This window comes from Eucalyptus grandis, chromosome 4 (assembly GCF_016545825.1).
Source record: "Eucalyptus grandis isolate ANBG69807.140 chromosome 4, ASM1654582v1, whole genome shotgun sequence".
In the NCBI taxonomy this organism is placed as follows: Eukaryota; Viridiplantae; Streptophyta; class Magnoliopsida; order Myrtales; family Myrtaceae; genus Eucalyptus; species Eucalyptus grandis.
In genome coordinates, this window is record NC_052615.1 from 2,189,396 (window position 1) to 2,212,503 (window position 23,108).

Sequence of the window (23,108 nt, forward strand, 5' to 3'; positions counted from 1 at the left end):
ATAGTGTAGAAAGTTAAGAAAGTCTCCAAACTAAGAGAGTGTGAGCAAGAAGTCCAAGGGGGTGTGTGGGTGTGTGTGTAGGGGTCTTGAGAGTGTGTTGAGCAGAGTGTGCTATGTATGCACTAAATAGTGAAAGTTATATTTTGTTAATTATATTTATATCATCCCAGACCACCTCTCTTTTATCCTCCGTTCTGGTTTAACCATTCTCGTCCTGCATCTGCTTGCCTTTCTTCATCTCTCTCTTTATACAGTCGTGCGGCTTTCCGGTCGTAAAAGAATTCCGTTCTTAAAAGAGAGACGTCATGGACAGACGTGGGAACCAACGGAGTGAACGCGATACATATCGTGAGAAGGATGATGAGAGATACCACAATAGGGATTGTCACCACCGCGGCTATGAACGAGGCCACCGGCGTGCACGGGGCGGTCATGGAAAGGAGAGAAATGCTTTCCGAGATTCTCACCGTAGAGATGGGAGTCGGTGGCTTGCCAAGACCGACGCTCGTCATTTTGGTCATGATGCCTCACCGGGTCCGGAGCCTGAGCCTATCGCTGGTACGTATAAGCTGGTCTCTTGGACCTTGCCCTACTGTCGGGTACTGATTGGATATTGCTAGACTTGCTTTGGAATAAGAAAGTGGTATAAATGGCCTGAAACTCACGTTCTTTCGGTTGCATTTGTAGAGTAACATTAGCAACGGCTTCATTTTGCATTTTTCTTTCAATTTGGCTCTACCAGTAGGATCTTTGCATGTGAATCACGTCAATTTTCCATTCTATTCACATATATAATAAATATAACGTTTCAACACATTCGATATTGATTTCACTGTTTTTTCCTGATCAAGTGCATAACTGCTGCATTTAATTTGCAGCCATGTTCTATATTGGTTAAATGGACAGACGTTGTTGCGATAAAAAAAGAAGTCACTGCTTTCATTGTTATTTTTCTGGATAGTAATATGCACATTGGTGGCATGGCTGCTGATATTTGATTTTCACGTTTCATTAGTTTTACAACCATAACTACTGAAAAGAAAAAGCACAAACAAATGAAAAGTGAGCCACAAGAGATCTTCTTGACTGAAGCGAATGTTTACTGATGTGGTTTATATTCTCTCGACAGATCTCCAGACTGTTGCTGTCCAGCCGGAGTTTAACTCCGCGTCGGAGTTTAATCAGGTTTCCTCAGGAAATGGGGATAAGATTTGTCCCATTAGACGCCCCGACAAAGGTGGCTCATTGTTTGCTCGGCATGTCAGGCTTCTCGTCAACCACTTTCCCGTCACCTTCAATCCCGAAACCATTATAAGCCACTATGATGTTGACATCAAGCCCATGGCACCGATGAGGCACCGCTATCCTGTGAGACTATCAAAAGCCACTCTTTATCAGATCAAGGAGAAGCTATTCTCTGACAACCGCACACAGTTTCCATTATCCATGACTGCTTATGATGGCGAGAGGAACATTTTTAGTGTGACTCCGTTGCCTTGTGGGACGCACGATTTGAAGATATTTTGCGGCGAAGACAGTGAGGACTCCTCTTTCCAATGCACAATCAAAGCTTGTGAACGAGTTCAACCTCCTTAAGTTGAAAGACTACTTGGCTGGAAACTTGCTGTCGATCCCCCGGGATATATTGCAGAGCATGGATCTGGTGATGAAGGAGAACCCTGCGAGGAACATGATCTCAGTCGGGCGGCATTTCTATCCCCACGAGTATCAGGAGACGGACGACCTGAAGTGCGGCGTTGCGGTATTTAGAGGGTTCCAACACAGCTTGAAGCCGACCTACCAGGGCCTTGCGCTGTCTCTCGATTGCTCGGTCATGGCCTTCCGAAAGAGGATGTCGGTCATTGATTTCCTCGAAGAGAACATACGTGGATTCAACATTGGTCAGTTTGCAAGGTATAGGAGGGAAGTCGAGCAAGCCCTAAAGGGAGTGAAGGTCACAGTGACCCACCGAAAGGCCAAACAAAAGTATACGATCGTTGGACTGACCGACAAGACCACAAGTTCGATATCTTTCGGCTGCGAGAGCCCCGAGGGCAAGATGAATACGATCAATCTAGCAAACTATTTCTTAGAGAAGTACAAAATCGAGATAAGGTACAGGGACATTCCTTGCTTAGATTTGAGCAAGAACAACAGTAAGCAGTTTGTGCCGATGGAGTTGTGCATGTTGGTCGAGGGGCAAAGGTACCCAAAAGAGAATTTGGAGAGACATGCCTCCACCTTGCTGAAGAAACTCTGCTTGCCTGCCCCACATATCAGAAAGAAGTCCATTTGCGACAGGATGAGGTCGAACACCGGGCCTTGCGGGTATGCAACACTTGTTCTTTGCTAAAATTGTATATCATTATCATTGGTTTTGCTGGAACTTGATGTGCGGATCAAAAAATCAATGTGTTTGTTACATGAAGCTTTGCCATCATGTTTTAGTGTGGTCAATTTATAATCTGTTTTATATATGCTCTTCTTTTGAGTTATTTATATCACACGTTCTGTTGGGTAAGTGATAATCGGTAACAATTATACTATGTAAATGAATATGTTCATGTTCAAATAGACAAAATACTTGGATTTTATATTCTTTGGGTGAAATGGTTGCGCAAAACAGCATATACTATATAGAACAAAAATGGCATTCGACCGATGAAGAAAGTATAAATTTATAGCACAGTAAGCACCGGACTAGCACTATATTTTTTTTGTCTTCGATATTGTTCTCTTTATTTGAAATGTCTCTTTCATTGCTGCAGAGATGTCAGCATGAACTTCGGAATTGAAGTCGACAAAAACATGACGAAAGTGATGGGACGTGTCATTGAACCTCCCGAGTTGAAACTGGCGACTCCAAATGGCAAGGTGATCAAGATGGAGGTTGATAAAGACAAATGCCATTGGAATCTAATGGGGAAATCGGTCGTGGATGGGAAGCCGATCGAAAGATGGGTCATCGTTGATTTTAGCGCGTCAGACCGGAATCGGCTCAACAAGCAATTCATCCAAAAGCTTATCAGCCGATACAGAAACATGGGGATTTGGATGGAAGAACCGCTCTTTTATCAAGATGCCACAATGAGCGTTTTCTCCAGTATGACTAGATTGACTGAGCTGCTAGAGGATGTCAACAATTGCCGTCCTCAATTCCTTCTTTGTGTCATGTCTAGGAAAGACGACGGCTACAGGCGCCTCAAATGGATTTGCGAAACTCGAGTTGGGTTAATCACTCAGTGTTGTCTTTTCAATAAAGCGAACGAGGATAAGAACGATCAGTATCTAACAAATCTTGCCCTCAAGATCAATGCCAAGCTTGGAGGCAGCAACGTGGAGCTATTCAATCCATTCCCACACATCAACGATGAGGGGCATGTGTGAGAAAGATGAAGAACTTCAAACAAGATCAAGTGCACGAATCTGAAGACAATTTGTATTTCCAAATGATGATCATATCATTGTATTTCAGTACAATTGAAACAACAGAATGTGAAGAAACTTCTGTTGTTCTATTCTTCTTAGATCAAATGTACTTAACTTGCTTCAGAGTTTCGGATTTGAGCTGTTCTTCATTCTCCGAAAGTTTCTTCTCTTCTGTATCAAGATTCCTTCTGCACTTATTGATGATCTCGATACATTGTTCTCTCAAATCTTGCAACCTCTCTCTCTCTCTATCTTTCTATCTGTTCTTCCTTACTTCTTATGTAAAGCAAAGCAGAGTACTTATACCAGAATATGTAACAGCACTTAGTTACAAAGGAAAACAGAATACAGTAACTACTTTAACAGAAAGAATCTATTTGACTAAGCCTTAAGACTTTGGCAATCCGAGTCATTAAGCCCTCGAGCATCTTCGTTCATTGATCATCTGGCTATCCGAGTTATTAAGCCCTCGAGCATTCTCGTTCATTGATCATTGATCCAGTCATCTTCGTTTCTGGATTCAGGTCCTCTGTTTTGGTCCTCTGTTTTTGCTTCTGCATTTGAGCATCTTCGTTACTTTTATACTTAACATCCCCCCGCAAATTGGGAAGGGGATTGAATCCCATTCCTAATTTGGTGCGAAGAGACAGATGAGCTGAGTGAGAAAGAGACTTAGTAAATATGTCAGCTATTTGAAGATGACTTGGAACATGTTGAACGAAATGGAACCAGATGATACTTTTCTCGAACAAAGTGAAAATCAACTTCTATGTGCTTTGTTCGAGCATGTAAGACAGGATTGGCTGTGAGAGAAATAGCTGATTTATTGTCACAGAATAGTGATGTAGCTTTTGTGAGAGGAATTCCAATATCGCGTAGAACAAAACCAATCCAAGTTAACTCAGCTGTTGTAGATGCTAATGCTCGATATTCAGCTTCTGTGGAGGACTTTGAAACAGTAGCTTGTTTCTTGGCTGACCATGAGATCAAGTTTGAACCTAAGAAGGTGCAAAATCCTGTAGTAGATCGGCGAGTAATAGGACACCCTGCCCAATCGGCATCTCGAAAAACCATAGAGGTTTGCTAAACTATTAGAGTGAAGATAATAGCCAAGATGAATAGTTCCTTTGACATATCTTAACACTCGTTTTAATTGATGAAGATCAGCCATTGTGGGGTGTTGCATCTTCTGACAAAGGAGATTTGTTGCAAATGCTAGATCTGGTCGAGTGATAGTTAAGTATTGAAGACCTCCTACTAAGCTTCTATATTCGGTAGGATCCAAAGAAAGGAACTTCAGCATTTGTCATAATATTTGGCCGTAATGGTAGAGGTGTCGAAATTGGTTTGCAGTCTATCATTCGTGCTCTTACGAGTAGATCAACCGCATATTTTGTTTGACATAAGAACAAGGTCTCGTATTGTATGTTTCACTTCAATACCTAGGAAGTAATGAATATCGCCAAGATCTTTCATCCGGAAGTGAAGACCGAGATTCTGTATTAATGCATTTAAGAATTGAGTGGAGCTTCTGTAAGAATGATATCATCAACATAGAGAAGTAATAAGATTGTATCGATTCAAGTATGAAGCACAAACAGAGATGGGTCAGCTGTACTGCAGACAAAGCCAATTTCAAGAAGAAAGTTGCTGAATTTTTCAAACCATGCTCTTGGTGCTTGTCGAAGTCCATATAATGACTTGTGAAGAAGACAGACATGGCTTGATTTTTGAGAATCAATGAAGCCAGGTGGCTGTTCCATGTAAACAGTTTCATGTAAATCTCCATGAAGAAATGCATTCTTTACATCTAGTTGGTGTATTGTCCATTTTCTTGTGAGAGCTATAGAAAGTACTATACGTATTGTAGCATGTTTCACAACTGGACTGAATGTTTCAGTAAAATCCAGTCCTGCTTCTTGATGGAATCCTTTGGCTACCAGACGAGCCTTGAGTCTTTCTAGACTACCATCTGGTGTGAGTTTAGTCTTGAACACCCACTTACAAATTTACAACATTCATCTGGTCTGTTCTTGGAACTAATGTCCAAGTATGATTATTATGGAGGGCACTCATCTCTTCTTGCATAGCATTGTACCATCCTGTATTAGCTAATGCAGACTTAATGGATCTTGGTTCCATAGGAACATGATACTCAGCCAAGCAAGCATACCTTGGATTTGGCTTGATAATACCTGATCTGAGTCGGGTCTGCATGGGATGACTATTAACATTTCTTTGAGAAGAAGATAGATCACAAGTGTGTTGTTACGTGTCGAACTAATATTGCTATGCAGAATATCCGAGAAAGATGAAGAGTTCTGACCAGATTGAGTTTCTGTGATAACATCATTTTGCCTTGATGTTAGAGGAATATCTTGGAGCCGTATTGATGCTTTGAGGAAGTCTCGTTGGTGCATCTGCTGATTTTCATAATAATCCATAGTAGGATGATATTGACTTCTCCCTTTCCTGCTGATGGGAAATACTTTGCTTTGCTATATCCTTGTTTGAGGATTCGAGCAATTTGACTCCTTCAATCCACTGTCTATACAAAGAAGTATATTGACCATATTCATTGATCACTATCTTTGTGAAAGGAAATGATGTTTCATCGAAAGCAACATGTCTACGATATATATACGATTATCGGTAGGTACAAGGCATCTATAGCCTTTATGCAGATCACTGTATCCTAGAAAAATACAAGGAAGTGATCTAGGATCGAACTTGTGTCTTGAATAAGACCTTAAGCATGGATAACATGCACAACCAAATACCCGTAAATGATCATACTGTGGCTGAGTATTATGAATCTTTCTATATGGTGTATCCATGTTTAGCTTTGGTGTTGGAAGCCTGTTTATAAGGTAGTTTGCTGTAACAAAGGCATCGACCCAAAACTTCAGTGGGATCTTGGAATGATATAGCATAGCCAATCCCAATTCAACAATATGTCTATGTTTTCTTTCGAAACTCCATTCTGTTCGAGTGTGAGGACAAGATAGCTGTTGTTTTATTCCACAACTTTGCGATGGTCTTGAAACCTTCTACTTACAAACTCTCCCCCTCCATCACTTTGAAAGATTTTAATCTTGTGATTGTATTGTGTTTCGACTAATGTCTGGAATCGACTAAAGATATCAAAGAATTCAGATTTCAATTTCATTGGATATAACCAAGCTGTATCGTGAGAAATCGTCAACAAAAATCACATAGTATCTAAACTTTTGTAAGGAGTCTACTGGTGATGGTCCCCAGATGTCACAGTGGACCTTTTCTAATGATGAAGTTGATATGGAATTCGACAGAGGAAATGATAGAGCTGTACTTTTAGCTATCTGACAGCTGCTGCAAATTTTTGAAGAAACTGAAGTAACTGAAGTGACATGAATTAGTTTCTGATGATGTAGATAATCCACTACTTGAGTATTCGCATGGGCCAATCTTTGGTGCCATACTTCTGCATTGACTGCTTTCTGTCTTTGAGTGAAAAAGGCTGTTGCAGTCTGTGTATTGACTTGATAAAGGCCCTTAGTCTTCTTTCCGAGCTGAATTGTTGCCTTGGTATTGTTGTCCTTTACATAAACACCAAGTTTATCAAAGATGAAAGTGCAAGGGTAGTCATCGATGTAAGCTTAGATACGAAAGAAGATTCTTCTTTATTTCAGGTACTATAAGAACATCATTAAGAGGTAATGTGTTTACTTCTGTTTTCAGGTAAGTGTTACCAATGTGTGTAACAGGTAAACAAGATCCATTTCCAACCATTACTGTATCGAGACCTTGATATTTAGAAGAAGTATGAAGAATACCAGAATTCGAACTGATATGAGCAGTGGCTCCTGTGTCAGGGTACCATTCACTTCCTTTAGGATCTTCAATATGAATTGCTGTCAGAGCTGCTGGAATCTCTTCTACTTGATAGGAATTGTCAAACCGGTACCAACAAATGAGAGCATCATGCCTGGTCGCTTACATATTTGACATTCTAGTCTAGCGACCTCTGTGTTTTCCCATCCCGCAAACTTTCTTTTGAGTTTAACAGAGGAGGATAAGATTTGTTGTTTTGATACCTTTGAGGTTGTGTGGCATAAGGTCGAAATCCCTGTGTTGTTGAAGGAAAGACATTCTTTGGTCGCAGATATTGATCTCCTGGTCTTTGAACTGCTGCATTTTCTCTGTAATTCTGATTTCTTTCAGTGTAACCAATCATTCTTCCTCTATTACCAGCCATTCTGCCTCGGCCAAAACTACGACCACCCCTATAACTTCCTCTCTGAGCTAGAAAACCAGTAGATTGTGAAAGATATTCTTCATCAAGTACTTTCTTTAGGATACATTTGAATCTTCCTTTGGCCAAAATAAGCCAGATTAGGATTGAACTGACTTAAGAGTAAGTCTTCATTCTAGATTCAAATCTCTCTAGTTGAGCTATAACTTCATCATAGTCGGGTTGAGGCTTCAAACAATATATGGTGGTTCGAAGTTGTTCATATTCGGACCTAGTCCTTCTAGTATACCAAAGATCTTGGTTATTTCATCTACTTGGTTTACCAATAGCATTCAACGATCACATATATTTTTGTATTCTCTCGAGATAAGTCGAGAGGTTTTGATCAAGTTTCGGCAAGACTGTAATTTTCCTCTAAGCTCGAACTCCTTTGCTATTGATTTTTGTGTAAATCGTTTTAGAAGAGATTGCCATACATCAAAGGATGTTTCTAAACCGATGATTAGACTTAGAATATTCTCAGTGACGGCCCCACTAATCCATGATGAGATCAACTGATCTGTTCTTGTCCAATCAATGTAATCAGGATTAACAAGTTCTGAATCACATCCTTCATCATTGTTGTGCAACATTCGTGAAGGAGCTACAACATCACCATTAACAAAACCGAAGAGGTCTTGACTCTTCAGGAACCTTTGAATTTGAGCTTGCCACAACAGAAAATTGTCTTCGGCGAGCTTGATTGTAACAAAGTTCGAGATGTTTACATGTATTGGAAATGGATATTTTGGTGATCTTACTGCCATTTCTTCAAACTTTTCAGATCAAACCAAGTTATACAAACAACCTACAGCTCTGATACCATGAGAAAGATGAAGAACTTCAAACAAGATCAAGTGCACGAATCTGAAGACAATTTGTATTTCCAAATGATGATCATATCATTGTATTTCAGTACAATTGAAACAACGAGAATGTGAAGAAACTTCTGTTGTTCTATTCTTCTTAGATCAAATGTACTTAACTTGCTTGAGTTTCGGATTTGAGCTGTTCTTCATTCTCCGAAAGTTTCTTCTCTTCTGTATCAAGATTCCTTCTGCACTTATTGATGATCTCGATACATTGTTCTCTCAAATCTTGCAACCTCTCTCTCTCTCTATCTTTCTATCTGTTCTTCCTTACTTCTTATGTAAAGCAAAGCGAGTACTTATACCAGAATATGTAACAGCACTTAGTTACAAAGGAAAACAGAATACAGTAACTACTTTAACAGAAAGAATCTATTTGACTAAGCCTTAAGACTTTGGCAATCCGAGTCATTAAGCCCTCGAGCATCTTCGTTCATTGATCATCTGGCTATCCGAGTTATTAAGCCCTCGAGCATTCTCGTTCATTGATCATTGATCCAGTCATCTTCGTTTCTGGATTCAGGTCCTCTGTTTTGGTCCTCTGTTTTTGCTTCTGCATTTGAGCATCTTCGTTACTTTTATACTTAACAATGTGATGTTCCTCGGTGCTGATGTCAACCATCCCGCATCACGGGACACAATCAGTCCATCATTTGCTGCAGTCGTTGGTACCATCAACTGGCCTGCTGCCAATCGCTATGCTGCAAGGATGCGACCTCAGCTCCACCGGCAAGAGAAAATTGCCAATATCGGGGAGATGTGTCTAGAGCTTGTCGAGACATATGCCTGTCTGAATGGGTTAAGCCCAGGAAACTCATATTGTTCCGCGATGGAGTGAGTGAAAGCCAATCTGATATGGTTTTGAATGAAGAATTGCAAGACCTGAAGAAGGCTTTCTCCGAGAAAGATTACAGGCCAACCATCACGATCATTGTGGCACGGAAGCGCCACCAAACTCGTCTTTTCCCGGAAAGAGATGTTGATGGCGGTCCCAGAGGCAACGTGCCACCAGGGACAGTCGTGGACACAATAGTTGTGCATCCTTTCGAATTCGACTTCTATCTGTGCAGCCACTATGGCAGCCTCGGGACAAGCAAGCCGACCCATTACAATGTCCTCTGGGACGAGCACAAGTTCAGCTCTGATCACTTGCAGAAGTTGATTTACAGCTTATGTTTTACCTTTGCTCGATGCACCAAATCAGTATCTCTGGTCACGCCTGTGTACTATGCTGATCTTGTCGCCTATAGAGGAAGGTTGTATCATGAAGCAGTGATGGAGCACTCTCCTAATTCAGTGGCCTCTTCATCCTCCTCAACGGCGTCCTCATCACTCTCATCAGTTGGTTCAAATGAAGAGCGATTTTACAAGCTACACGCTGATGTGGAGAACACGATGTTCTTCATTTGAAGGCCTTACGCTCCTGTGTCTAGAAGTCCAAGTTCTCCATCCAAAAACGTGTAGAGGAGACTCACTGGATATTGCCATGGCCTCTCCTCCGAAAAGAAGCCTTCTTTCAACTGGTGAAAAGCTAATGGAGCCATGCTACCAAGGCACCTCTTCTACGCATCTATTTAGGTGGAGGAATGCAACGGTCTTCAGTTTTCTTAGTGCTTTATTAGGAATTTCATTTTTTATTTTTTATTTTTTATTTTATTGCCGTGATCCTGGCAAGTTAGGATCAAGATTAATGCTCATCATGTGCATTGGAGGAACAGTGGATCTAGCTGTTGTCTTTAAGAATTGTTTGGGGTTACAAATCTGCATTCCTACGTTGTTTGTTTCCAATTTACTTTGTGCTGATTAATGGTTATAATACAATGCGTGTTTGTAAGTTAGGGTTTACTTTGTTACCAATTCAGTGGACTCTTTCTAGGATCACCTCTCCGATGAATCACCCCTGGAAAGTTACTATGTTTATCCAGAGAATGCAATGCAAAATAAAAGTTGATATAAAATTAGTGAAGTGAAAGTTAAAAGGAAAACAGGAAAGAAGTAAGAAGGGAGAAAGTGACATAAGTGATATCTTCTAAAAATCTACTTTAGTTTACAGAATAGTTAAATAGATGCATATTTCTAATTTATTTTTTTCACCAAAATATGTATTGGTATGATTGATATAAAATTAGTGAAATGAAAGTTAATAGGAAAACAGGAATGAAGAAAGAAGGGAAAAAGTGACATAAGTGACATCTTCGAAAAATCTACTTTAATTTATAGAATAGGTAAATAGATGCATATGTCTGATTTTTTTTTTTCACCAAAAGATGTATTAGTATTTTTTTTTTTTTTTTTGTCAAATGGTAATAGAAAAGGCAAAGAAAAAGAACAAAAAAAAAAATTAAAAACAGATAAAATGAGTCAAAAGTGGGCAATGAAAAAAGAGTTGTGAATGCACTCAAATCAAGAATCGCACGAACCTAACAAAACCAACCAATTTGGTTTGGTTCCTAGTTCTTAGAAGTGGAACCGGTGTAAGGGCAGCCCGGTTTCTGGGATTGGACCGATTACATATACTTTTTTTAATTTCTTTAAAAAAAATAAAAGTGATTGGCTTTTTTTTTTTTTTTTTAATAGAAAGCATCAAGTAGGGAAAAAAATGACCAAACCAGGAACTAATCACCCCTATCATTTCACCAACAACATACCCCCACTTTGCCATGCCCAATCATTTTTTATTACCATATTTTAATCATTTTTCAATTTAAAATTTAAAAATATTTTCTTCATCTACCTATTTTTATTATGTAATAGCTTATTTGGAAGGCCTCTTTTTATTGATTCTTGAAAGACTCTCCATGAATTAGCGGCTGTCTTATTCATCATCTACCATTTTATTTCATGTGTTTCCCTTAAGTGGCTGTTAGCTTTTATAGAAATGTTAAGGTGCTAATTGTAAAATTGACATGTTATAGGGACAATTTGCCACAAAAGCAAAAATTTTGGGGTGGTAGTGGATTTTGCACCACATGGATATAAAAATTTGGGATAAGTCCATTTGAAATCTTAAAACTTATCACGAAAGTACAATTAAATTCTAAAATTTTCAAAAAAAAAATAATCAAGTCCTAAAAGTTGTCACGAAAGTTCAATTAAATTCTAAAACTTTTAAAAGGTCCAATTAATTTTAAAACTTATCACAAAAGTTCATATAAGTCCTAAATTTTAAAAAGTGCTATCAATGGAAGAATTTAGATCGAACCAATTTGATAAGTTTTAGAACTTGATTACATTTTTAAAAGTTCTAGGATTCAATTGTAATTTGTAATAAGTTTTAGGACTTAATTGTACTTTTTAAAAAATTTAGGAGTCAATTGTACTATCATAACAAATTTTAGAACTTCCAATGCTCTTATCGCTAAAAATTTTGTGCATTTTCCGTCAAACCATTGTTTGGAGTGGTATACGATCTCAAAGAGGAAAGCAATGAAATGGCTCATGAACCCCGTTCAATTACGCTGGCCCACCCGTCACCACCTCCAAACCAAAAGGAATCTGCTAAAGTTTGGAAGTACACATTAATCCCTAATCTTTTCAATATTATAGATCTTCCTTTAGATCACTTTTTTCTTTGCATTTTCATAAAATAAGAAGGAAAAACTTCAATATGAGAAAGAGAGATTTCATGATCATCTCTACCGCATAAATGGTTAAGAGTAATGTTACATTGGATTTCTAACTCAGGCCATCTAATTATAATTGAGATGTTGAATCGTATAATGGGGTTGAAATACATTTGGATTTCATCGATGAATATCTCGAAACACAAACCCAACTACTTATTCACCAAAACAGATATGTTTTCTTCTAAAACCTACAACATTATTGAAGTAACTCTATTCATCTACAAATTAATGTATGTAGTCATGAGGAGTAAACAAAACGTATAAACTCATAATGCTTCAAGAAGGTGTAAAAAGGGCTGAACAGAAGTATATAAATCCTTTATTAATTTTATTTTAAGAGAGTATTCGTAATATGCTCTGAACTTTGAGACAAGTTCTGGAGTAACTGGGTTTGTGATTAAGAACAATGTCATCTCAAACCAGTTCCAATGTCATCTCCCCTCTACCCATAGGCCAATGTACTTTGCCTAAATAGGCACTCATTAGTTCCATGGCTCCCTCTCTCTCTCTCTCTCTCTCTCTCTCTCTCTCTCTCTCTCTCTCTCTCCCTCCATATTACTTCATATAAAAGAATTGAACTATACAATTTGGTGGATTGATGTATTCCATTTCTTAATTTCGAAGGAATTTTTTGTTAAATTATCTTTTTTCTATAATAAAGAAAAATAAAAATAAAAAGTAATTCTCTCCTTGAAAACTCATGCGCATTGCACATGTATAGTGCAAACAACAATGAAAGTTCTTCAAGTTTTCCCATCGAAGCTAATTTTCCTTAAGTTTTGGCTTAATGTACAATATCATCCTTAAATTTTTAATTCATTCAATTGAATCCTCAAATTATAGTCCTTCCTTACGATTCACAAGTTTTTGCAGTTACACTAATACTTAGATTTTTTAATATCTTTTCATTTCAATCATTTTTCTAAATAAACAAAAGATAGGATTTTTTTTATCTCTACCTTTTTTTTTTTTCTTTATAGATATTACGATAGTTTTTTTTTTTTTTTTTGTAAAGGGTAAATATATATTAGCTAAGGGCGTGCATGGAAACGTTCCAAAGAAACGTTTACGGAACACTTCTGTACGGATTTTGTTCCCGGGAACAAAAAAAAGAACATAAACGCGTTTGGTTGCGTTTCTCTTTTTTTTTTTTGTTTCCGGAACAAAATAAGAACAAAAAAAAGAAACAACAAATTGTTGTTTCTTGTTCCAGAAACAAAAATGAAGAAACGTTTTTCTCTTCTCTCTCTTCTTCTTCTCTTCTTCTTTTCTTCTTCTTTTTTTCTTCTTTTTTCTTTTGCCGGTCGCCGGCCTCGGCCATGGCCGGCGACCGGCCGTCGAGGGTTGGCGACGCCCTCGAGGGTCGGCGACCTCGCCGGAGCATCGCCGGCCCCGGGCGAGCCCGAGCATCGCCGGGGGCCGGCGAGCCTCGCCGTGGCCGGGCGAGGCCGCCGGCCCCGTCGGCCGGTCGCCGGAGGCCGGGGACAGCCGAAAAAAAAAAAATAAAAAGAAAGGAAAAAATGAAAAATAAAATAAAAATGTTTAAAAAATTAAAAGAAATAAAAAAGAATAAAATTTACCAAACGTGTTTTTATTCATTTTTTATTCCTGAAACAAACGTTACCAAACGCGTTCTTTTGTTCAAAAATTATTCCCCTGAACAAAAACACTTTTTTTTGTTTCTGTTTCTGGAACAAAAAAGAACAGAAACGTTACCATTCACACCTAAAGAACCAATGAGCTACACACCTATATAGCAACAGACCCGGCACCAAGGCTTGCACTCAAAAGACAATCAGCCAAGCGAGTGGAAGGGTGCCGAGGAAGGGGGAAGGGGGAGGGGGAGGGGGAGGGGGGTGGGGGAAGGAGCTTCATAGAGAGGAACGAAAGAAATAGCAGCTAGGCGCAGGCTAAACAACAGCCAAAAAGGAAGAGAAGGGGAAAGACGAAGGCACCCGCGGGGGAGAAGGAATACAACCAGGAAATTGAAAGATAGCGAAGAAGGGACACCATGGATGCATCCAAAGCTGAAGAGACTGGACGCCTCATTACTCAAAATGAAACGCCTTAGTCAAAGATCGAATGATGGATTCCCCAACTGAGTTGTAGTCTTCGCTACGAGTCGTATTCGGGACCTTCGAAAGGTAAAGGCTCTATCCTTGATAGCCATGCGATATTACGATAGTTCCATTTAAGTAAAACTAGAATAGTAAAAGTAGAAACTCATTTAGAGTTATATTGGGTTTATTTTCTTGCTATTTTAAGTCAAGTGTAAGATTGAGATTTTATCAATTAATAAATTAGGAACATGATTTAGCTATAGGGTAGACCCACAAAGAATCTCAAACCAGTATGTTCGTAACAAATTTATCTAAATTAATTTTTTGATCACGAAAAACCTTAAATTAGTATAATTGTGACAAATTTATCCCAAACTAGTTTTTTAACCACAAAAAATTCCAAACTGATAAATGTATGACTAATTAACCCTAAGTTAAATTGGATTACTATCATGGAATTTCACCAATTGGTTCATCTTTGACAAATAGAGGGTAAAATCTTAAATTGGTACACTATCAACTGTTACGTGTCATTCAATTCAACTGCCATATGTTATCCAACTAGCAATTTGACATTGAAATTTGACGAAAACTAATGGAGAGAAATTTTTCATAAATGTACCGGTTTATGATTTTTTATAGTTAAAAATTAGTTTGAGATAAATTTATCATAGATGTATCATTTTGAGGTTTTTCGTAATATTGACTCTTATTAAAATTTTATCAATCTAAAATATAAAGAACAAGATTTAGATTAATATATATATATATACGTATATCTATAGATAAATGGATATCGTTTCTAGATATCCTTATGAAAAGACTTAGACATAAAATAGCAAAAATATTAATTTAATAGGAATACTTGGAAAGTTGAAGAGTTAAATTGAACAAATGGAAAATTTAGAGATTGCACTAAAATAGTTCAAGTGTCACATTGAACAAAGTAAAAAAATTTTAAAAAATCATTCATTGGGATAAAGTTTAGTAATATTAAGGTATTATCCAGGTAAGAGATCCCTTAAAAATAAAACCATCCTTTTGTTCGTCTAGTGGAATTAAAGTTCAATACTTTTATTTAATTATTTTATTAATGTTTTATAATATGAACATTCAAGTATATCACGAATCTTAAGATGAAATAGTATTGCAACTGTTTATATTGATAATAATTTTTTTTTGATTGTTGATTAATATAAAATTGGTATGAATTTGCGCAAAAGTTTCGTTTGCCTTGTATTATATGAGTACTATATTACTTCAACTAAGTTTGAATAAGTCAATTTCCGAATCTATTCAAGGCACCAGTCTTTTACGAGCAAGAGAATAGCGTCATGGACCAGTGGTTTTAAGGCCCAATAAGCTGAGGAAGTGGGTTGAGATAACCAAAAAGTCTTGAAACTTCTTTATTACTTTAAAATATTCTTGAGGGAAATATGAACAATATGTCTTCCTGAGTATTCCTAGAGCCATATGGGAGGATCGGCCTTAAAGATAGCACACGGGATGCTGGTGTTTGTTGGCCACCATTAGATAGTGTTGTAGATCTATGGTTGTAATAAGAAGAGTTCTTGTATAAATATGGTCCCTTTTGATTCCAAAAGTATAAATACCAATACAAACCAAATTTAGAACTTCTCTCTTGACAAATTTCTCTCTAGAATTTCTTGTATTATTACAAGTAACGCTGACTTAGGGGGAGTTTTTTAAAATCTTATAGATAATGAATGCGAAAATTGCCAGTGACAATAAATATCTAGGATTGTAGAATATACATAGAAAGGCATCCACATTAATAGTAATAAACAACCTTGCATTATATTGTTTTTTAATGCACGAATATTCTCTAGATAAATATCATATCGGTTCATTGGAGAGACTATTTCAAAGGGTTAACCTTGCTTGGCCAAGTTCTCCTGTGTCACCAATTCATGCCTTCCAATATGTCATTTGGGATTGATAGCAACTGCCCTACCAAGTAGTATCTCCCTTACTTGAGCTGGTTCTCAAGTGTGAAGGCGCATCAAAATGAGGAGTGCTCATCTTCAAGAAATCAATACACAGTCGAGCTTTTAGACTATTGACCTCAACATGAGAAAGCTTGACAAGTTGTAAGACTTTATGGAACAACTTATTCTCAATCCTGTTACAAAATAAATGCCTCAATATACAATGCATCTAAAGGCTAAAGTTCATAGACACGTGAATGGACTAACTGATGTTTCGAATAGCAGAAAATGAATAAAGTAGCCAACTCTAGAACACATAGAATCAAACCAATTGACACATAAGGATAAACAAAAAAAAAAAAAAAACTTGAATTACTAAAGAAAGTACCAGCTATGAAGCAATTTCGATAGCGGTGCTTGATAATTGGCGAAGAAAATGCTTGAAGTTGACGAATCGATGGTAATTTGGCCAAAAAGCTACTCCACTTACCATAGAGAAGCTGTTTGTCCATCGCCACATTCAATCAAGGCATATTACATATTTCACGGAAGAATTATGAATAAAATCCTAAATATATTACAATTATGCCAATCAATCTTAAACATTTATTTTTTACTAATTTAGTGTTAAACTTTTTGCAATTGTGCCAATTATGTTCATTCAGCAAATTTTGACCAACTAGCGCTAATGTGGACAATTTTCAATAAATTTATATTTTCTTGGAATTTTTTGACTAATTAATTTTTTTCCTTTCTTTTTTTTTTTTTCTTCCCTCCTTGCTTTTTCCCCCACAATTGCTGGTGAGATGACTTTGCCTAGATTTGTGCAAGGCTAGCCTTGCCATGGCCTTGGGGGCTACGAGGAGGGTGGGCTTGCCTGCGGCCCCTAGGTCTCATCCAAATATGGGCGAGGGCTTTGGCCCCTATTTAAGGTTGACAAGCCTCACCGCTATGGAGAAAAAAAGCAAAAGGAGGAAGAAAAGAAGAAAGAAAACTAAAATAAAAAATAAAATTAAAAAAAAAAAAAATATTATTAGATTGGGGGAATTTTAAAATTTTTGATAGTAACAATCAGAGTTCTCACCTTTTTTTTTTTTTTTGTCCCAAGATTTCGAGTGTATAAACTTTGCTTTCATAAGAATTGTTGATTTTTTAAGTGGCATGATGATGATTTTGGTGGGAAGGTGGAGTAAGAATGAAATTGGAACTAATTTGAGATAGCCAACATTGTCTTAAACGGAAGTCAAACTCATCTCAAAGTTGGGAGCATATTAAGTATATTACTTAAATAACAATAACAGGGAATTTATATGTTTCTTAACCCATTTTACACCTTACTAAAACATTAATAGTTTGCATGTTTCGTTTACTTCTAATGAAATGCATTTATTTATTGTTGAATAAGATAGTTACTTTTATGATCGAGAGATTAGATTAATGTCAATGAACTTTGTGGTAGTACATGTGTATCTTGAATTTTCAATCGTTATAGCACACCGCCTTGATGAACTTTCATTGTTGTTTACCCTTCACATGTGCAATGCGCATGAGTTTCTAAGGAGAGAATTACTTTTTTTTTAATACAAAAAGATAATTTGACGAAAAATTTCTTTGAAATTTAGAAAATGGAATACATCAATCCACCAAATTGTATAGTTCAATTCTTTTATATGGAGTAATATGAAGAAAGGGAGAGAAAAAGAAAGAGAGATGTGAAGCTAACAAGTACCTGTTTAGTTGAAGTACGCTAGCGGATGGGTAGAGGGAGGATGACATTGGAACTAATTTGAGATAACTTAAGGCATATATGATAATGTTTCCGTTCCTAGGAACAATTTCTATTTAGAAACAATTTTTTCTATTTTTGTTCTCTAGACAAGTTTCTCAGTAGGAGAATGCATTTGATAACCGTACAAAATTTATATTCTCAAAATAAAATGTATTTGGTACAATCCCAATTTTTTTTTTTTTTACTTAGTGTTTTTTTAAAATAATTTTTTATTACATTTTTATTTTCTTTTTTCCTTTCTTCTTCTTCCTCTAGCCGATGGTGCCAAGGCAACCTCACTGGGGTCGGTGAGGTCGCCAAACCTTGCCTCGCCGATTGTTGGCCATTGCGAGGCTGGCAACTAGCTAGGGGAAGAGGAGGAGAAAGAGAAAAAGAAATAAAAGAAAAAAAAGAAGAAACTTAATTCTTGATTTATTCTTAGGAATAATGAAGCAATTTTTTATACTTTTTATTTTATTCCAAATCTATTCATGAGAATAAAAAGTATACAAATTGTTTTTGTTCTATTCATGTTTCTAGGGAGGAATAAGAGCCTCACCAAACACGCTCTTATATTGTTCTTAAATTCAAATCTGGTTACTCCCGAACTCATATCAAAGTTGAGAACATATTATGTATACTTACTTAAAAAAAATTAAAAAAAAAAAGGATTTAAAGGTTTATGTTCAGCCATTTTACACCTTCCTAAACCATGTCCTCATTGCACATTCAGACAGAAAATGGATACAGTGTCAGCCATCGCGACACAACATAAGTTTAGGGGGTGTTGTAACAGTCAAAAAATCAAGAGTAGAATTATAATGTTAAGAGGGTTTTATGTAATTTTATCAATAGAAACGAACCAATATATTCCACTTTCGAACTTTCACGGATTTTGTATAGTCGATAATTTCTTGTAGAAAAACGGACGAAAATCTAACTTTTACCCTTGCAAATCATTGTCGTCACTCGACAATTAAGGATGAAACTACGCCGTCGAGGGGGGTTTTCTGTAATTTCATCAAACGAAACGGTAAGAGAGAACGAACGCAGGCGCGGGGGAAGAGAAGGGGGAGGAGGGCTTTCGGCCGTTGATGCCGCGATGATCCGACGGCCGACAGCGCCTGCACTTCGCAGAGGAGTACGGATGATGATAATGAGCTTTTTCAGTTCAGAGTCCGCAGCGCTATTTGAACGAGGGCGATGGAAGCTGGAAGAACCCTAATTCCCTGATCGTGGCGGGCTCGACGTCTCGCAATCTCGAAGGTGATTTCCCCTCTTTTTCGGATTTCCGTATCTTCCGATGTCGCCGAAGAATCGCTTTCGACCGGTGCCGTTCGTGTTCGTGTGGGTTTATCTTCGTTTGATTCTTGAAGATGGGCTTTCTTCAAAGCGTTTTTCGAATTAGTTCTTGGGTTTCGAAGTGGAACCGCTGATTGAGTTTATTGAGCCTTCGTCGGCTGACCATTTCTGGGTAACTGAGGTATTCGTCGGAAAAGGCGTGGATGCCAATTTGTTTGTGGTACGTTGTGTTGTTCTTTTGGTTCTTCGCGTTTTTATGGGTCGAGTTTTCTTTGAATCTATGGCGACTTGGGAAGTTTCAGTTTTGGAGTTCCGGCAAAGGATTCGCTTTTGGGTCATTGGCAGGAAATGTGGGCACCGGGTCAAGTATCTTGATTAGTATTTCAGCTCCAGCTTGAGCTCAAAAGACAATGCTTTTCATCCATCTCTTATCGAGTTTCGAGCAACGAGCTTGTGAATTGAGTCAAGCTCAAGCGTGCTGTCAGCTAGTTGTACCCAACACTGGTAATTATCATGGTTGAGAGGGTGGAAGTGCTTTAGGCGTTTGTTGGGGAGTTGTCTTTTCATTTGCATTTCGAAGGCTAGCTAGTCGTTGGAATTGTTAAATACTTTGGAGTTGGCTCTCGATGTGCGATCTTATGGTGTGGAAAAGATTTCATGTCTAGAAACTTTCGATAAATCCCCTGGAAAATTTCTCGTCCCCTGCTTCGACTGTGATGGAGTCGCTTGGGGTAGCTACATTTTGCCGATTAATGTCATGTTGCACATAGAGTACTGATATGTTGTGTAGAATACTGATGTTTTGCACTTATCTCCTGACATCTACACAGATTACTTTTCCTGATTGATTGTATTACTTACCAACGAAGTTGTTCTATAATTCTATCATGATAACTATGTTCTGTTCTCTTATAGTAACCCTTATTCTGCCTGCACTTTCTCTGTAAACTGTTCTCAGTAATACCAGCTTCTTTACAGGTATCCAACTATGTTGTTAAGTGGATGCACCTCATTCTTGGGGTGTGGGTCACAAATCCCGCTTCTAAGCCCACAGTGCCTAGTAACTCGGTTATTGCTCGTAGTCATGCCGTACATACCAAGGCCACTTTGTTGAGCATCCGGAGTTCATGGAGACCTCATATAGAGTTTAAGCAATGGTCCAACAAATGTATGTGAATACTGCTGTCATTTAATATGCATATGGCAGTTTCTTGCTTTTTGAATCATGCTGAAATATGTTGAAGATATGGAAGTTTGATCCTTTTTCCCTATGCTTAGGTTTGCTGCACCAGAACATATCCTCAGCATCCACCACTCTTGTAAGAGGAGACAATGATGGCCTGTCATTCTCACTTCCAATTATCCCCAGCAGACGGAGGCCTTGCAGGGCCCCACGAGCATCCAAGGACGTACCATACAGTTTTAGATTCCCTCCTATGACCAAGAAGCCGAGGTGGTGGTGGAGAACCTTAGCGTGTCTCCCTTACTTGATGCCTCTCCACGAGACCTGGATGTATGCCGAGACAGCTTATCATCTTCACCCCTTCTTAGAAGACTTTGAGTTTTTGACGTACCCCTTCCTCGGGGCCATCGGGAAGCTGCCGAGTTGGTTTCTAATGGCTTACTTCTTTGTCGCCTACTTGGGGGTAGTGAGACGGAAGGAGTGGCCTCACTTCTTCAGGTTTCATGTGGTGATGGGCATGCTGTTGGAGATAGCCCTGCAGGTGGTAGGGATGGTGAGCCGTTGGATGCCGCTCGCGGTCTACTGGGGAAAAGTGGGGATGCATTTCTGGACGGCTGTGGCATTCGCGTACCTGTTTACCGTGTTGGAGTCCATAAGATGTGCCCTTGCGGGCATGTACGCCGACATCCCCTTTGTGTGCGATGCCGCATATATCCAGATTCCATATGACTAAGGGATGTCGATTCACAAGATGAGGTGGTTTCAAAGGAGTTCTACACCAGATTGAGTGGCCAAGATTTTGATCTTATATCCAATTTCTCTTGGTACGGAAATCACTTCCTCTGCCTGTGGATGAGCTGATGTTGCTTTGCTCTCTCCTCTGTGTTGGCTCACCAACAACAATTTAGCTTGAAGTTTAATAGATCGGCCTTTTTCTTTGCGCCTTATCCATTTTCCTGTCTTGTTTTGTCATTAATGTAGAATTTTGTTAAGTCCATAAGAAAATCATGTCTACAATTTAAACAAAAAGCAGTTTATAGGAAGAGAACTCAAATGTTGATTTTTGTTCTCTAACCAACATTAGGGATTTTTTGGTTCGGTTCCCATTAAAAACCAATATTTTTTTATTGGTTCGATTTTTATTGGTTAACCGAACCGAAACACGAACCGATAAAATCCACAAACTGTTTTTATCTCTCCCGACTCCCGTCTCCTCTGGCTCTGAGTCCTCCTCTGGCAGTAGGGGGCCCGGCGAGGAAGGTTCGAGCAGCTGCAGATCACTCAGGTGCGGCGGAGGGGAAGCTGCTGTGGTGCCGTCGCTCGGAGGGGGGAGCTGCAGGGGTACCTCTCTGTCTCTTCTCTGCAGTTGCTCCTGTACAGCTTTTTCCTTTTGACTTTTCCCTCTAAAGCTTTCTTTTCTCTTTCGTTTTTTTTTTTTTTTTTAGAAGAACGAAGAGAAGCCCCCGATTTCCCCCTTCTATTCTCTAGAGCCTGTTCTCCCTCAATTTTGAAAAAAAAAAAAACCGAAAACCAAAAACTAAAAACCAAAAACTGAAAAACTGAACTGAACTGAACTGATTGGTTCAGGTCTTATTCGGTTCGGTTTGAAAGATTTTTCTAACAGTTAGGTTCGGTTCCGTCGACACCCCCTAACCAACATCACCTAAAATATTCTCACTCCAATTGCTGCTACATAATGTATCCTAGGAGGGTGTCTAATTTGGAACTTGCGGTGGACTTTCTTGCCTTTTGATGCCCTCCAAAATTTAATTTTGACATGATTCGAAACTTGAAATATATGTCCACATATGCCTTGTGGGCTGGTAGCCAAGAATAATAAACTTACTAGAATAATAACCCCAATGGGGTCTCTGGACTAAAAAGATTTAACAATAAAAAAATTATCAATTTTTCGTAAAAAATATGATATCATAACTTGTTCAATCATTTTGTAATTTTCAACATTCGTGGTACTCTCGATAAATCTCAATTTAAGTAAATACATTTTTGAAGAATGTTCAGACAATTTTATATGCGTAATTTAGATACTTGAAGAAATTTCTAAATCGATGAAAATTTAAATTCAAGAGTTACCTTCGTACATGTCAAATTTAGATATAATAAGAGTTATTAAAATGATTAATTCTAGGCCATTCATGTTTTTTCGCAATAAAATTAAAAAGATAATATTTTGAGTGATATCCATGTCAACCGTAAATATTTCAATGATTCAATTAATAAAAAAAGTCATTTAATAAATCATGTTTCTTGTTCAACTATCATTAAAATTTTGAAGTTGTATATTAATAGAGTGAACTTATTTCACTTAGGAACTTAAATAGAAATTTTGACACTTATAAATTGTTAACGTCCTAATTCATACCTACACAATATATTATGTGCATCATGATCTTGCCAATATTTTACGAAAGAGAGAGAATTATAAAACACAGCTGGAAGAATAAAGTAGAAGAAAATTGATTAAGAAAAGTAACAGAAAGGAGGAGAAGAAACAAAGAGCAAAAGTGAAAATCGATATATATATATATATATATATATATATATATATATATTTGGTGACAATTTGAAATTAATTATTTTCATTCTCAATTTTCACTCTAAGCTGTGGTTCTTTAATTAATTAATTTG

General features: G+C 37.8%; 2 protein-coding genes across 2 annotated transcripts; both read left to right on the forward strand.

Annotated features, from left to right (window-relative positions):
* Positions 1 to 211: 211 nt before the first annotated feature.
* LOC104440664 (protein argonaute 2) lies at positions 212 to 10,181 on the forward strand. The gene is given in 6 exon segments (XM_039311268.1): positions 212 to 558; positions 1,130 to 1,566; positions 1,568 to 2,328; positions 2,769 to 3,379; positions 9,162 to 9,365; positions 9,368 to 10,181. Coding segments are annotated over 6 exon segments (2,880 nt in total). The 5' UTR covers positions 212 to 305; the 3' UTR covers positions 9,982 to 10,181.
* An 8,908-nt stretch (positions 10,182 to 19,089) lies between these two features.
* Positions 19,090 to 21,519, forward strand: LOC104440665 (protein TIC 20-I, chloroplastic). The gene is made up of 3 exons (XM_010053586.3): positions 19,090 to 19,240; positions 20,255 to 20,444; positions 20,555 to 21,519. Exons 2-3 carry the CDS (start codon positions 20,279 to 20,281, stop codon positions 21,190 to 21,192), a joined length of 804 nt encoding a protein of 267 aa, XP_010051888.2. The 5' UTR covers positions 19,090 to 19,240; positions 20,255 to 20,278; the 3' UTR covers positions 21,193 to 21,519.
* The last annotated feature ends 1,589 nt before the right edge of the window (positions 21,520 to 23,108 follow it).

What these genes read in the sequence shown, in the direction of transcription:
- LOC104440665 (XM_010053586.3), top strand. Translation starts at nt 20,279, where the DNA reads ATGCACCTCATTCTTGGGGTGTGGGTCACAAATCCCGCTTCTAAGCCC. An exon ending in TAAGCAATGGTCCAACAAAT is followed by an intron (nt 20,445 to 20,554) that starts GTATGTGAATAC and finishes CCCTATGCTTAG; the next exon opens with GTTTGCTGCACCAGAACATA.